The following is a 16,416-nucleotide window of genomic DNA, read 5'->3' on the forward strand; positions in this document are numbered from 1 at the left end:
CCAAGCCCAGGCTTGGCTGTGAGAAGTCCCGTCTTCCCAGCAGAAGCCTCAGTGATGCTGGTGTCGGAGGCCACAACTCGCTTCTCTCTGCTAAGCTCACCACCTGACATGTCAGTGCTTTCCAGCCCAGAGCCTATGGTTCCGACTGAGGAACATGATACAGCAGGATTCTGCAGGATTCAGAGACATGAGAGGAAGAGGTCTTTATACATAACTCCTGGTTTAAATGGAGCTGAAAATAGGAAGACAGAAGAGGAAGTCAATCGCTAAGCACTTATTGAGTCAATAACATTGGCTTGGAAGCCATAGTGCAAGTGGCTGGTTTGATTTATTTCCTTCTCATCAAAAGAACTAACGTAGGATTGAATCTGGGGGCACCAAGACTGCGTGTGTGTCCGAGGATGTGTCTGAAAGGATGTGGTGCTTCTCAGGTGATGTCTCAACCAAGACATAACCCAGGCCTTGCGTTAGATCTCTCTGTGTCATGGAAGAACGTGTCAGGTGGTGTGGCTTGGCTGTGAAGTCCCTGGACCTCTTGAGATCACTTTCTTCACTGGAAGGTCTAGTCACTGGGTTGGCCTCTAAGCTCTGAGATTTAAACAGCACTTCATAGCTGAGTCTTCGATATAAAACTCAGGAACCAAAAGTGTGAATAAAATCTTGACTGTGCTCAAGTGTCCTGTGAAGTGTACTGTCTCTGCCCTGGATTTCATTCTCTGTAGGGCCTTCCTTCAGCTGCAACAAGGGTCTGCAGTTTGTGCTCCCTCTCAGATGACAAAATTGGGTGGAAATGTGCTTTATTCACTTGCAGTCCCCAGGGCCCCTGATCTTGGGGTGTGGTCCAGCAGCATGCTAGCCAGGGCAGGTGGAGGCACTGGGCGGATGCACCGGTGGGGGCCGGGCCAGGAGGCTCAGCACAGAGCTGACTCTGCCCCGGTTCCCAAACTTGCCTCCCCACCCCAGTATCCAAGTACAGAACTGAACTACGGAGGGAGAGACAGTCTGAACGCCAGGTCCCCACGCTGCCCGGTTCGGGACTCCCAGTTCAACCGGGAGGGACAGCAGGAGAGAATGCGCCGCTTGCCGGGCAGCCTGGTGAGCCGCCATCAGCAGCAGCTGCAGGTGCCCGTGTGCACGCGGAGGATGCCTCGGCTGTGCAAGTGCAGGAAGTTGAAGATCTCGGAGGGCATGGCGTGGAAGCCGGGACGCGGCTTGACGTTGTCATAGTAGTGGTGAGTGATGTAGAGGCCCGAGGGGTTCATGGGGAAGGCCCAGAAGCCGAAAAGGTGCACCTCTCCTCAGACAGAGCTCAGAGCGCCGCGGTGGCCAGAATGAGGCTGCGCGGCTGTGCGGTTGGCAGCGCACGCCAGGCTGAGGCCAGTAGCGCGGACACGTTGACCAGGTACTGTGGGGTGGAAGTAGTAGACAAGGCCTGCGGCGACTCGAAGTGTCCAGACATACTTGACGCGGATGGACACGTCGGTGTTTGCGCGTGTTGTAGAAGGCGGGCAGGCAGCCGACGCGTTCTCGTACACCTGCAGCCGGCCGGTTAGAACGGCGCCGCCACTTTTCCAGCTTGTGGAACCTGACGCAGGCGCGATGTGAGAGTGGATCGCCCATCCTTCGTGCCCCCACGTCCCTCGCTTCCCCACTCTTGCACCCTGGGGTTTACAAAGGACAGAGGGGACTTATAAGGCCACGCCTCACTGACACCTCACGCACCTGGCAGAGAAGATGGGACCTCTCTCAGGGCAGGCAGGTTTTTGTAAGTGGGTGCAGGAGAGGGCAGTTGGGATCCAAAGAGGACAGATAATCCAGGGTGTGGCTGCAGGGAGCAGGGCATAATGCTGAAACAAAAGGATGAGGGTGCCCAAGGGGAGGCTCATCAGGGAAGTGGTTGCGGAGTGGAGGCTGCTCTAGAGCTCACTCCATTCACCTGTACTGTCATCCTCAAGATCCCCAGGACAACGAATCCCAAATGCGGACTGCCATGTCCTGGACTCAGAAGCTTCTTCTCCTGCAGCCTGCGTTTATCTCTACACACCTAGTGTGTGTTTTTAGACCGGGTCTTTGGGCTCTGTCATGCAGGCTGAGTGCAGTGGTGCAAGCATAGCTCATTGGCAGCTTGAAATCCCGGGCTCAAACATCCGCCCCCACTCAGCCTCCTGAGTAGCTGAGACTCAGGTGTGGCACACAATACTTGACTATTTTTTTTTTATTTTAATTTTTTGTAGAGACCAGGGACTTGCGATGTTTGCAAGCTGGTCTCCAACTCCTGGCTGCACAGCCAACTCTGGCCTCAGTCCCAAAGCGCTGTGGTTTATCAGGCATGAGGGCCACATGCCATGCCCATTTCTTTCATTAAGCAGCCATTCCCTTCTTGGGCCCTCTCTCTCATCGCTTGAGCACCTCCTTCACCGACCGATCGGTGACTTTCTGTACTCTTCCCACCTTAAACAGCTGTTCCCTTGGGCATCTGATCCACTTCAATGACCCCCTCTCTCATTCTCCCACTGTCCCCTCTCTTACATGTCCCTACTGGACCTGGTGGTGTGACTATGCCAGGGCTAGCATTTCAACCAATTCCCTAAAAACCGTCCAGATGAACCCTATTGAGCTTCCAGTGCCGCAGTGGCCAGAAATGAGGCCAGTGCTGATGTGCTTGGCGGCACACCCCAGGCTAGCAGTAGCGCCAAACACACTGACCAGGTACTGCGGGTGGAAGTAGTAGACAGCTTGGGTGACTCAAAGTCATCCAGCATGTACTTGACATGGATGGACACATCCGTGTTGCGCGTGTTGTAGAAGGTGGGCAGCAGCACCGATGCATTCTCGTACACCTGCAGCATGCAGTTCATCTGTGAAAGTTCATCTGGAAGGTTTTAGGGGAAGTGTTGAAACCCTAGCCCTGGGCATAGTCACACCAACCAAGTCAGAGGACATGTAAGAGGAGGGGACAGTGGGAGATGAGAAGAGGGGAGCCAGGAGGGGAGCTGAGATCTCAGTGTGAGCTTCTCCCCAGTACCATCTGGACACAGCCAAGTAGGGAGCTGCCTGCCCTGGTCACACCCTGGAAAGCTGTCCCGCCCATCTCTAGGTGAAGGCAGTGTAGACCAGCACTGTCCAAAAGAAATAATGCAGGCCACATATGGAATTTAACCATGTCCGAGTAAGCACATGTGAAAAAATAGAAATGGGTGAAGTTTTTATATTTTCTTTAACCCACTATTTCGAAAATACTATTACTTCAACATGTAATTAATACAAGTTAATTAGACGTTATCCTGTTTTTGTATTAAGTCTTTGAAACCCAGTGTGTATTTTACACTCATAGCCAGCACATCTCCATCTGGACTAGACACACTTCCAGTGCCCAGTAGCTGCATGTGACTATTGGCTACCATTTTGGACAGTGCAGCTCTAGAAAGAGGGCCACTGACCTCTCTGTGATGATGCTGGGGTTCACAGTGACCACATCCGTCTTCACCCCCACATCCATGGTATACTTCTCTGAGATGGGGGGCAGGTTGCACCTGCAGAGGAGAAGAGGCAGCCCAAGGTCATCAGTCATTCAATAGGTCAGGCTGGGGAAGGCCCAAGGGGAGGGGAGGGATGGTGATCATATGGGCAGAGGGATGCAACAGCAACCAGCTAGGCGGGTTCTCTGTGGCCAGGTGGTAAGACAGTCGTTCTTCTGCTCCTTATCAGGCACTGGGACAGCCAACAGGCCTTGCTGAAGTTCCAGACACATGGGGCAGATAAACCACCAGATGTAAAATGCAGTTACAAGCTTGGATAGTCCCTGGACCTCTGGAGGATGGGATTATGGCTCTCAGAGGACAGGTGGCAGGGGAGCATCTCCTTTTTTAGAGAGCCAAGGCTTCCCTGAGGAAGCAATGCTTGAGCTGAGGTCTGAAGGAGGAAGTGAGCAAAAGTCCTGTGGCAGGAGAAGGGCTAAATAAACATGGGATATATTCAAAGATGCATCTTAGAAATGCAACACATATTGCATGCAAAAGCAAGTCACCACCATTTGTAGAAAGCCCCATAGTAGGAAGAGTAATAGCCCCCAAAGGTGTCCACGTCCTAATCCCTGGAACCTGTGACTATGCAGCCTTACGTGGCAGAAGGGACTCTGCAGCTGCATTTAAGTTTAGGATCTTGAGATGGAGTCACTGCCCTGAGTTATCTGGGGGAGTCCAGTGTCATCACAAGTGTCTTTATAAGAGGTGATATGACAACCAGGGAGAAGAAGAAAATATGTGGCAACAGAATTGGAGTCAGAGAAAGAGACTGGAAGATAGATACTCCACTGTGGGCTCTGCCATGAGCCAAGGAATACAAGGAGCTCCCAGGAGCTGAAAAAGGAAACAAATTCTCCCTGAGAGCCTCCAGAAGGGAATGCAGTTCTGCAGACACCTTGATTTTAGTCCAGTGAGACTTCTGACCTCCAAGACTGTAAGATAATAAAATCTGTGTCGTTTAAACCACTAATTTGGTAGTATTTTTTTATAACAGCAATAGGAAACGAATACAGCCCCAAACAAGCATAGTTTAACAATACATTGTTCAGGGGTACATCTACATATGACAAAACAATTTTTAACAATGAGGGAATGATTAAGTACTCAATTCAGGGTAGCGACACCTATTGGGGGAAAACAGAGGTAGAATGAGAAGGAGCACATCAGTTGATACAAAGGCTCCATATAAACATTCAACTTCTAAAATCAAGTGGTTGTTCTACAAATATTCATTTTATTGTTTTGCTTCATACTTAGGTGGTGCAAATATTCTTCACATCAAATACTACATAATGAATGGATGAATAATAAATTTTGAAATAAGCAGGTGTTAGCTGGGTGAACATGGAACTCATGAGCATTCCAGACATAGGTCCTGTGCAAAGGTCCTGTGGTAGATAAGAACATGAAGCACCCAGGAGTGACTGTGGCCTGGTGACTGGAGCACAGGCAAGGTGGGAATGGTACAAGCTGAGGGCAGAGAGGGAAGAAGGGGCCAGACTATAAGGGATGGTGGGCCATGTGAAGAATGTGGCCCTTCATCAAGGGGAAGCCATGGGTTTAAGGAATAACTGTGCAGAAGAACCCTCTATAACAGGACCATGACTTTCACCTACTTTATGATCCAACCACACCCCTGTCTATCAGACCACTATGAAAGGCAGGTTTTACATTATCGCTAAAGATTGAGCGGGGGAGTCGGGGGTGTCTACAGTCAATTGCCATTTTTTTTTGAGCATCTGTGGCATGCCAGGAACTTGCATGGGATTATATGAGACATCAATAACCTCAAGTGGCAGATATTAGGCTCCCTGTGTTGCAAATGAGAAACTAGGCATTCAGAGGGTCAAGGCAGGGTGGAGGATGGGCCTGACTCCAAGCCCAGGTCTCGTTCCCAGTACAATAGCATCCAGTACGGACATGCCTAGAACAGGATGGAGTCTCAGGGCATCTTGGCATGCACATACAAGCACCCAGCAAGGCTTTGCTGCTGCTGCACTGCTCTGACGATGATGACGATGAGAACGGAAGGGCCCACAGCATTTCCAAAACTAGCAAACACAACTGTGTGCTCTCACAGATCTTAACAGATCTTAGGTGGTGGGACAAGAGACTAGCCCCTTTGAGGGAGATGCTTACTGTCATATGATTGAGCTAGGGAAATGATGTGATATCACAGAAAGAATGCAAGACCAGAACTATATCCCATTTCTGGCTATGACTAGCCCCATGACCCTAGCAAGGAATATCATCCCCTCCCAAAAAATTGTTTTTCATCTGTAAAATGAGAGGAATATTTTTAAATAACATTTTCATTATAATAAAACTTAGTATGTGTTCCGCATTGTTTGAAGATTTTAAACATTAATTCATTTATTCCTCATACTGACCCCAACGGGTAGGTACTATTATCATCCTCATCTTTCATTTTAGGAGATAAAGGTGTAGCGGCTAGGTAACTTATGCAAAGTAACACAGCTTTGTCTAACTCAAACCAGGCTCCCCAGCTTCAGAGCCTGTGGACAGAACCACTATATGCTCCACTTCTTAGCCCTGAAAATCACTTAAGTCCATTCTTTCATTCACGCCTTCATTCCTTCATTGAAGACTCATTTTTCTGAGTAGTTATGTTGTGCCAATTATATCAGTTACTGTAAACAGAAGCTCTCTGTGTGTTTCCAATCTGCAAGAGTGAGACCACTCAGCGGGTCCCTGGTTATACGGCTGGGTGTTAAAGGCCGCATGAGAGGTGGACACCAGGTTCCGTGGGAGCCCAGAAGAGGGTGCAAGTGGGTTTAGCCAGGGAAGGAGTGGGTGATTCTTGAGCTAAGCTTGGAAGGACAAGTGGCAGTTGGCAAAGCAGGATGCAGGGGCTGGGGAGACAGCATTCCAGCCAGAGGGAACAGGACCTGGAGGGCAGTTGCTGGCATTAACTGGGCTCTAATGGTGTGTCCAGTGCTGGAGGTACTAAGAGTTATACAATCATTATGTCATTTAATCCCCAAACTGATGGAGCTGCTATCCTTATCCCCATTTTGCAGATGAGGAAAACAAGGCCCAGAAGGATGACATGACATTCCTGAGGTCATATGCCTAGCAATGCTGGAGCCTGGATCAAAGTTCAGGGAGACCCCATAGACCTTGGCTTCTCCCCAAAAGACCATCTTGAAAGAGGCTTTCCCTGCCTGCCCTGGCAGGAATGTGGCTGGGCTAAGGATTCAGTGAGGGCCAGAGATTTCAGTGTTGGAGGAAGCTTAACCTTCAATGCTGGACTCGACTAGGCATCCACAGGGAACACGTGGGCAGACTCCAGATCACAGAGAGAGGTGTGTCTCTCACACTCCACCTGTGACAGCAGGTGACGCAGGGTGTCCAAGTCTTCCTTCTTCTAGAGACAGAGGCTGGGGTTGGACATCCAAGAACCCAAAATATGCAGGAGTCCCTTTATTTTAGGACCTCAAATCACACCAAACCTGCTCTACCCTCCCCAACCTGACACCTACTGAGTGGCCCGATGATTGTGGATCCATGCTTCATGTGACCCCACTGCAGACTCAACCCAAGTCTCTTTGCTTTAAGCTCTTATTTTCAACCCACCTTCTTCACCCAGGCTAAAGATATAAATGAAGATTCACTAAGAGATAAGAGTGGGGCTTTATGTAAGGAAGAAGTGCAAGGACCAGTCTCTGGCTTAGTTAAAGCCAGGGTGAAGCCAATATTGGTGTCTGCCACAAGGGTGCCCTGGTTCCACCAGTGCTTCTGGAAGGGTAGCACTCACCCAAGAAGATGGCGCCCAGAGGACCTCCGGACACAGCTGCAAGCTCCTGAGTCCTCAGTGCCTTCAAATTTGTGATGCCCTTTGCTCTTAACATAGCTCCCATTGTGCAGATGTGGACACTGAGGACCTGGGAGTTTAACAACTTCCCCAAAGGGTTGGGGCTGGAGAGAAGAAGGGATATCCCAGACCTGAGGGTCTGCAGGGGTGGGGAGTGGGGATTACTTGCTTAAACGGTAGCATTGAGGCACCGGGGAAGAATATGGAGGAGGAGGGCCACAGGGTAGTGGCAAGGGCAGTGCCAGGGTTTCTTTTACCGGAAGACGAAGTCGGCGCTGTTAATCTCCCTCCCACAGCGGCTGTTCTTCAGGATGCCTCCGTTGCCCACCACAGCACACTTCTTAAACTGGGATCGGTAGTAGGGCATGTCCTGGGGGAGGCAAAGGCAAAGCTGTCAGAGCCAAGCCACCCCCTGCCTCCACCTGCGACTCTCACCTCTGCAAGCACACCTACCCCTGTTAGCTCCTGGCCCCAAGACGCAGCCTTGTGGGGAATGTGGGAGGAAAGCGGCTTTCCACTTTACAGATGGGAAGAGTGATCGAGTGTCTTTGTTACTATTAGATGGCCCCAAAGGCCACTCCCATCCCTGATGCCCAGGGCCTGCTGGGCAGCTTTCCTCCTGGCACACAGCAACTGGCAGTCCTGCACGAAACGGGCCAGGCCTGCAGCCTGTGCTTCAGGTGGGACCAGCAGCCAGGTGGGGTCTCGTGGAGAATCACGCTGCCCTGGGACCATCAGGAATCAAGCTAAATTTAAGGGGGACTTCTGTGGGAGACTGTCCTTATTCATGGTCCATTTTCTCTGGATGGACAGGCCCAGTGAGCAGGAAAACAGGGGCATCTCACAGCCAGTGGGTGAGTAAACTGCACTATTAGACTTGTACAAGAGAAAGGAAAAAAAAAAAAACAGTCATTTTCAGAAAAATCATCAAAAGTTTATTATGTTCTATATGGGTGTTTCCTAAACTTCTGTAAGTTAAGAACTACCTGGGATACTTTCTGAAAATATAAATTTCTGGGCTCCATCCCAGCACCACAGAATCAGAGTCTCACAGATAGGAGGCTGGGAAGCTGAATTTTTTACAAACACAAAGAGACACTTATATTTAGGGAAGTTCAGGAAATGTGATTCTATGTCGCATTGCTTTAATTCAGAGACAAGCGAACTACATACAGCCCGTGGGCCACATCTGGCTTTACCGTCTGTTTTTGTGTAACTTGCAAGCCAGGAAAGGATTTTATATTTTTAAGTGGTTGGAAACAACCCAAAGAAGAAACGATTTTGTGATACATGAAAACTATGTAAAATTCGAATCTCGGCATCTAATAAGATTGAAAGTGTTACTGGAACATAGCTACTCTCATTTGTTTACTCATGTCTGTGGCTGCTTTGTGCTAGAATGATAGAGGTGAGTAGCAGTGACAGAGAGACTATGAACTGCAAATCCTAAAACAGTTACTGTCTGGCGCATTCTGGAGACTGTCTGGCGAGCCCTGCTGTCCGTCCCTGGGCTTCAGCGGTCCATACCCCGGCTCTCCTTGGATCTGTATGTCATACTAAGTTGTGTTACACCCACTGGCATTACCTGCGTGAGATGCAAGTCACCTGCTGTCACCAGCCTCATGTTCCAGGCCTTGTAAGACCCACCTTGTAAAGGTGGCTCAATATCATCCTCCCTTAGGGCCACAGTGAGTGAGAACACATTTGACCCTGCTCACCTTCAGCTCCTCCCCTACATCCCCAGAATGCATGAGTCTTACCTATACACTCTGGTACCAGTCACAGAATGCAGGGAACTCTGGGCTTTGTCTCACACTCAGCCAAGAAGCAAGGCAGCCAGAGCCTTCAGATTTCATCCAAAAACACCTCCACATGCCCCCACTCAGAATTTCTATAAACTACATTCACTAAGTGCTGTCCCGGGCCCAGAGCTCTCCTGGATGTGGTTATGAACACACCCATGCAACCTTCCTCCTCTTCAGAGTCCATACGCCACCACACCTGGGTAATTGCCACAACTGGCTGAAAGTGCAGGTTCCAGCGCCCCTTGTCTGAGAGTAGTACAGTGAGTCTGCACCAACAGTCAGCCCAGGTGACTGCAGGTGCGCAGCATCGGTGATCTGAACATTTCACGTCTGTGGCTCACTCACTGTGGTCCTCAATGGCCAAGGTCAGTGAACTAAACCATTCAGGTCTGTGGCTCACTCATTTTGTGGTCCTCCATGACCAGGGAGCCACCGTGCCAGCCCTGCACCGCCTACCTCCAGAATTCTTTTATGTGAAAGGAAAAAAATAAATATCTATCTTGATTAAGTCTCTGGTATTTTAGATGTTCTGTTACAATCAGCCAAATCTATTCATAGTCCAAACCCCAGTGTTACAAATAAGAAGACTGAGGTTTTGAAAGACAAAATATCTGCCCACGGTCATCCAGTGAGCTGAACCTTTCAGAGTCTAGATCTGCACTGGGTGGCTCTTTCTTGTGCTCACAACCTCTGCATGTGTTTCTGCTCTTGTGCCTACCTCAGGTGGGGGACAAATGTGTCGTCATTCTCTCCCATATCGGCAGGATATCCTCTGCAAGTAATGCAATACCCAGAATTTTCTAGTCACTTTCTCGCCAAAAGTCACTCAAATCATAGCCAGTTGGCATTCATGGTTCTCAGAACCCCCAAAGAAACCCAGAGGGTGGGCTACTGCACCTCAGACAACTGGTCAACCAGGACCAAGACGACTGAGTCCAGAGGACAGTGAGTGAGTCATGAAAAACCCCAGGGACATTGCCACGGAGGGCTATAGGGGCCGGCTCCCTTGCCTCACCCAGACCGCCCCTGCCCAAAGCAGCACCTTGGGAAACATGCGGAAAATCTCCTGGTTGATGTGATAGATGCCGCTGGTGTCCACCTCATACTTGAGCTTTGTCCCCAGGGGAGTGTTCTTCTGGGTAGTGAAGAGAAAGGCAGGGGCGTTGCAGCACCTGGACAGAGTGGACCTGCCAGGCAGGGAGACAGGCAGGAAAGACATGATGCAGGGCAGAGCACAGCCTCATGAAGTACAGAGGGGTGGAGCCGAGGCCTCTCCTGCCCACCCATCCCCACGCTCACCCCCACCCTGCATGGAGCCGAGGCCTCTCCTGCCCACTCATTCCCAGGCTCGCACCCACCCTGCACCTCTGCTCATGCTGTCCCCTCCCTTTTCAACGCCTTTCCCAAGGCCCCTGCCTTCTGCCACTCATTCAGGGTCCAGGCCAGGTTTCTTTCCATGAAGCCCCACCCAGCTGCCCCTGTCTGCACTGACGTAACTCCTCCATGGAGCCCAAGTCCTGGCCACTAACAGAGGGTGAGGAGGAGCTTTCTGAAGAGCTCCAAGCCAGGCCTGGCATAGAAACTTGGGTTGCAGTCCTGGTGTTAAGAGGCCTGGATTCTCGTTTCTGCTCTGCCCCAACCAGTTGTGAGGCTACTGGAAGGTGTCTCTCTCTCTCTCTGGGCCCTACTTTCTTCATGCAGGCTTGGCTCTTCTACCTCTAATCCTCTGTAATTTGTGATTGCAGCTTGCCAAAGCCAGGAAGGTTTTATAATCTTTTTTTTTTTTTTTTTTTTTTTTTTTTGAGACAGGGTCTTACTCTGTTACCCAGGTTGGAGTGCAATGGTGCGATCTCTGCTCACTGCAATCTCCGCTTTCCGGGTTCAAGCGATTCTCCTGCCACAGCCTCCCAAGTAGCTGGGATTACAGGCATGCACCACCATGCCCAGCTAATTTTTTTTTTTTTTTTTTTTTTTTTAGTAAAGTCAGGGTTTCTCCATGTTGGCCAGGCTGGTCTCGAACTCCTAACCTCAGGTGATCTACCTGCTTCAGCCTCTCAGCCTCCCAAAGTGCTGGGATTACAGGTGTGAGCCACCATGCCCAGCCTATAATTTTTTTTTTTATTATTTCATCTCTTGCAGGTACTTCACTGGGAAGCCCAGCTGGCTCCCAGTCACAGAGAGCAGAATTTCCTGTAGAGAGCTGGGTTTCAGAATGTAACTTAAGGCTTCCCAGAGAGGAGGCCAAAGGCCTGGCAAGGCAGGGCCATGGGTTGGCATTACAAACCAGCATCTGGGCCTTTTAGCTTTGCTAGTTCAGAAGCTCAGTCTTGTCAGCCTACTGAAGAGCACTCCTATTGAGGGAGACTGACTCACACTAACCAAGCTCATGAGCGACTGATATACAAACCAGAATGTCAGCATGCCTATTTGTAGGTAGCAGGGTGGGAGAAGGCCTCAGTCACAGGATTCCTTTCCTGTAACTGGAATGCTCATGCCTGCCTTCTAACACCCACCTGCCACTCCCTCATGGCACCAGGTTCCTGCCAGCCTGAATGAAGCATCTCATCATTGTTTCATGAGCTTGAAATGAGAGCAAAGGGAGGCAATGACCAGCCTGGAAGGTTTTCTCACTTAGAGCATGGCAAAGCCTGATGTCACTGCCGTTTCTCACACCTGAAACTGCTCCACACCCCTCATGCCCAGAGCTCCACCCCTGCACTGTGCTGTCTTGTCCCTGCCAAAGGCTCCCACACTCATCCCTGTTTTTCTCTTGCCACATAATTTCCCTGTTGCTTCATGTTTCCTGAGATATGTGAGTCCCACTGCTGAGACTTTTTTTTTTTTTTAGATGGAGTCTCGCTCTGTGGCCAGGCTGGAGTACATTGGCGTGATCTCCGCTCACTGCAACCTCCACCTCCCGGGTTCAAGCGATTCTCCTGCCTCAGCCTCCCAAGTAGCTGGGACTACAGGCGTGCACCACCACGCCTGGCTAATTTCTTTGTATTTTTAGTACAGACAGGGTTTCACCATGTTGGCCAGGCTGATCTCAAACTCCTGACTTCGTGATCCGCCCACCTCAGCCTCCCAAAGTGCTGGGATTATAGGCATAAGCCACCGCGCCTGGTCTACTGCTGAGACTTCTATTCTGTCCTAAGCCTGGACAACAGGCTTTTGCCTCTCACTGACCTGGTCCAGACTGAGTGTTTTATCGGCCATACTCTCAGTGTGCCAGGTCTCACTCGCCCCCAGGGGCACCTCTGTGCAGTGTGCACGGTAACGTTTCTAAGGGACCAATTGGCAGCACAGATTATGGATCTATTCTCTACTCTCCCAGCACTTTGCTCAAGCTCATGTTCTGTTTTTTATGATAGGTGAGTCTCTGCAAACTACTGTCAGGCCTTTGCTGGGTCTCTGTAGTCTCCCAGAGGCCTCTGGCACCTGATCTTCAAGTGTTATCACTTTAAACATTCACATTTCTGAAAATGCGCCTCTTAAAACTACTACTCTACCTCTAGATTTCATCTGGAGCTGCAGCAAATTGGAACAAACGATTTATAAAGAAAAAGCTTAGTCATCTTTGCTTTTCACAATCTCTCGTGCAGGACTCCTTCATGCTTAGAGCTCCTCAGTACATTTAAACTTGGACCTGAGTGCTGAAATCCAGTATAGACACAAATTGCCAGATCACATCAACTCCATAAAATAAGGTCTACCTGCACTAAAATAATCCCATAAGCTCACAGAATTTTAGAGATGGAGAAGACCCTAAAGTTTACTATCCATCAAAAAGAATTTTTGGACATCTATTATGTGCTGAGTTCCCACAGGAGAACTTTAAGATCCAGCTCTTACCTCTCTGGGAGTTTATGATCTGCTCATTTTGGTTAGACAGCATTTATAAAATAATCTGCAGCAGGGCTCATATGTCTCATGGAGGCTGGAAGAACTCAAGCGCTCTGAGAAGGAGAGAAGTCACTGGGTCAGAGTGGCTGCCCCAGGACAGGGGAGGTGAGGACTAGGAGGCCATAGAGAATGCGTAATGCGCCTTCACACAGGCCTGCTAGAGACCACTGGCACATGCTTCCCTGCTAATAGCCTCAGTGAACCTCAGCTGTGTACTGGAGATGGCACCACCAACCTCGCAAGGCTGCTGCAAGGACTGAGGGAGAGAAGGTGGAAGACGGCACCTGGGCAAGGTGCCCGCCTCAACCTGCATGTTGAATCAGTCCCCCACACTGCCCAGATTCCTCAGCCCAGTCAGGGCCTGCTCTAGGGAAGATGCCCACTGAGAGCTGGGCCTTGCAGGATGACGGAGACTGGAAGAAGTGGCGGTGAGGAGAACCACACAAGGAGAAGGGAGGACAGACGAATCATAGATACTTGAACTGGTTGGCCTCAGAGATGTTCATCGCCCATTTGCACATCTGGAGGCTCTTCCATCTGTCGAACAGCTCTGACTGCTTCACCCTTGGGAGTAGAGGACAGAAGAGTACATGAGTGGGGCAGGTAGGACAGAGTGCGATCATTCCCAGAAATGCTCCCTCCTGATCTCCCACAGCCGAGTCCAGTTCCAGGGCTGGCCCTTGGCATTGACCATGTTTTCTTTTCTTTTCTTTTTTCTTTTTTTTTTTTTTTTTTTTAGACGGAGTCTTGCTCTGTTGCCCAGGCTGGAGTGCAGTGGCGCGATATCGGCTCACTGCAAGCTCCGCCTCCCGGGTTTACGCCATTCTCCTGCCTCAGCCTCCCGAGTAGCTGGGACTACAGGCGCCCGCCACCTCGCCTGGCTAGTTTTTTGTATTTTTTTAGTAGAGACGGAGTTTCACCGTGTTTGCCAGGATGGTCTCGATCTCCTGACCTCGTGATCCGCCCGTCTCGGCCTCCCAAAGTGCTGGGATTACAGGCGTGAGCCACTGCGCCCGGCCTCTTTTTTCTTTTTTTTGAGACAGGGTCTCACTCTGTCATTCAGGCCAGAGGGCAATCATGCAATCTCAGCTCACTGCAACCTCCACCTCTGGGGTTCAAGTGATTCTCGTGCCTCAGCCTACCAAGTAGCTGGGACTACAGGTGCGCCACCATGCGTAGCTAATTTTTGTACTTTCTGGTAGCAATGGGGTTTCACCATGTTGGCCAGGCTGGTTTCGAACTCCTGACCTCAAGGGATCCTCCCGCCTCGGTCTCCCAAAGTGCTGGGATTACAGGTGTGAGCCACCGTGCCCAGCTGGTATTTTCTTATTTTCTATATTTCTGATGCTCTGGCACCTGGTGCCTGGCTAATTCCTAGTCAGCAAACAACTGTCCTGCAAGCATGCCTTTCATGTGCAAACCAACCAATCAGAGCCCACACCCTCAACCTCCTCATTGACAGGACACCATCCCCCTCCTCCCACCCCCTATCCTAACCATCCCAGGACCAGGTATGGGACATCCAGAGGCAGTCCCTATGCCTCAGAGCCTGCCAGAATTATTCACACTAGCCAATCCTAAACCTGGCTACCCTGCCGACCCTGCCTTGTCCATTCCTTCCCGCGAAAACCTCAATAGTCTCACCCACGCTTTGCCCTCACTGCTGCCTCCTGACTGGCCCTGGGGCTGCCCTGCAGGGTGTGCCTCCTGTTTCTATGGCTCTGTGAGTACAACGTCTTACTTCATGATGGTCATTTTCATGTCCGTGTGTCCTACCATAACTGATTAAAACAAATCTCAGAAACTTTGAAACCTTCTTCCTCACATGCCCACCCCCGAGGGCCTGCATAGTTCTCTTGGGAACATCTGTCTATAAAGGGAGTTAGACCCCAGTGGAACATCCATCAAACACCCACACAGTTCAGCAGGGCTCATGAGCAGGGTATGCCCTTCTCTTTCTCCCTTCTCAAGGGCAGATCACGGTTTCCAAATGACAGAAAAGATGAGATGAGAAACCTGAGACTGCCCCTTCTCCCTGAACAACCCTCCGCCAGGCTTTATGCTGATTGGCACTTAAACATCTCAGCACCATGACTTTCTAAAGCACTCTCAGGAAAGGGAATGTCTAAATTATTCTCCCTTTGACCGACACCTGCAAAAAGAACTCCTTTTTAATTTACACATTTACATTGACTAATTTATAATTATGCATACATGTAATTGTTTCAGTGCTGTATCCCCAGCTTCTAGAACAGTGCTTAGCAAAATATACTCAATAAATATTTATTAAGTGAACGACTGAGCCAAATCAAAAATACAAATTTCCACAAACACTAAGTAACCAATATGAGATCCTCATGCACATTAACCTCAAATAGTCACTCACCCTTCTTATCGGTTTCTCTGCTCTTTCCGCAATGCCTAATCTCAGAGCTATGTCCACATTCCCAAGCCCTCTCTGCCACAGATACGCTTTAGCATCTCTGTTACCTATCCCTATGTTTAGTTACCCCTTCCCCATTTCAATTAAGAAATTGTTCCTTGCATCCTACCCAATTCCTTCCTCCTTTAACTCACTATTGGTTTTGCGGGTAATTCTCCTATTCTACAGAAATGTCCAGAATTCTCTAGGATCCCTGCCATTGAAGATTCCAGTGAGGCTCTGGCCTGGTGAGAGTCATGAGATCCAGAAAGATCCAGGAAGCTCCCCAAGCCAGGCCAGCACCCACTCCTTCTTAAGTAATGGATCACAAGACCCATTATACAATTGGGCGAGCCCTTCCTGATGAACTCTAGATCTTCGGCAAAGAATTATGCACCTTTTTTTTTTTTTTTTTTTAAGGGGATCCTATGGTCAAATACAGTTGGGGAAAGCTGAGCTAAATAAAGTTAAATGCTTTTCTTTACTGCAAGACATCTCAGATACCTTAATATGTTCTCATATATTGTGAATTTCCAAGAAAAGTATTGGATCATGGGATCCTTTTTCCATTGAGTAGTTCGAAAGATTGTAATTCTACAGTAAAACTGTGAAAAGTAGACAGATCATACACTCCTTAAAGACAGCACCATGATTTATCTCTCTTGATCATGCACAGTCACCACTTCAGGGCCAGGCATTCTGTAGTTGTTTGGGGTCACCTGGCTGTGGACCACTAAGAAGCTCGTTAGTCTTGGGTGCTGGTGTAGAGAGGAGCCCTTCAAAGGAAGCTGTCCTGGTTTGATCATAAATGGGAACACTCAGCCTTCAGGAGCTGAGTGTTACCAAGAAACTACTATCACTATGGCTCTTACCCTGGGGTGCAATGAAGGGCTAAAGGAAGTGCCTGTACCCCCTGATTTTGTTATA

General features: G+C 49.5%; 1 protein-coding gene across 1 annotated transcript in view; it reads right to left on the bottom strand.

Moving 5' to 3' along the window:
- Window positions 1–185: 185 nt before the first annotated feature.
- The window catches only part of ST8SIA5 (ST8 alpha-N-acetyl-neuraminide alpha-2,8-sialyltransferase 5), an 88,458-nt gene continuing 72,227 nt past the window's right edge, over window positions 186–16,416 (bottom strand). The window contains 8 exon segments of the mRNA XM_017857850.1: window positions 186–1,294; window positions 2,609–2,639; window positions 2,641–2,738; window positions 2,741–2,858; window positions 3,392–3,533; window positions 7,617–7,729; window positions 10,207–10,351; window positions 13,545–13,631. Of these exon segments, the coding sequence (XP_017713339.1) occupies window positions 1,107–1,294; window positions 2,609–2,639; window positions 2,641–2,738; window positions 2,741–2,858; window positions 3,392–3,533; window positions 7,617–7,729; window positions 10,207–10,351; window positions 13,545–13,631 (922 nt within the window). The 3' untranslated portion in view covers window positions 186–1,106.

This window comes from Rhinopithecus bieti, unplaced genomic scaffold (genome assembly GCF_001698545.2).
Source record: "Rhinopithecus bieti isolate Rb0 unplaced genomic scaffold, ASM169854v2 scaffold_42084, whole genome shotgun sequence".
Taxonomy (NCBI): domain Eukaryota; kingdom Metazoa; phylum Chordata; class Mammalia; order Primates; family Cercopithecidae; genus Rhinopithecus; species Rhinopithecus bieti.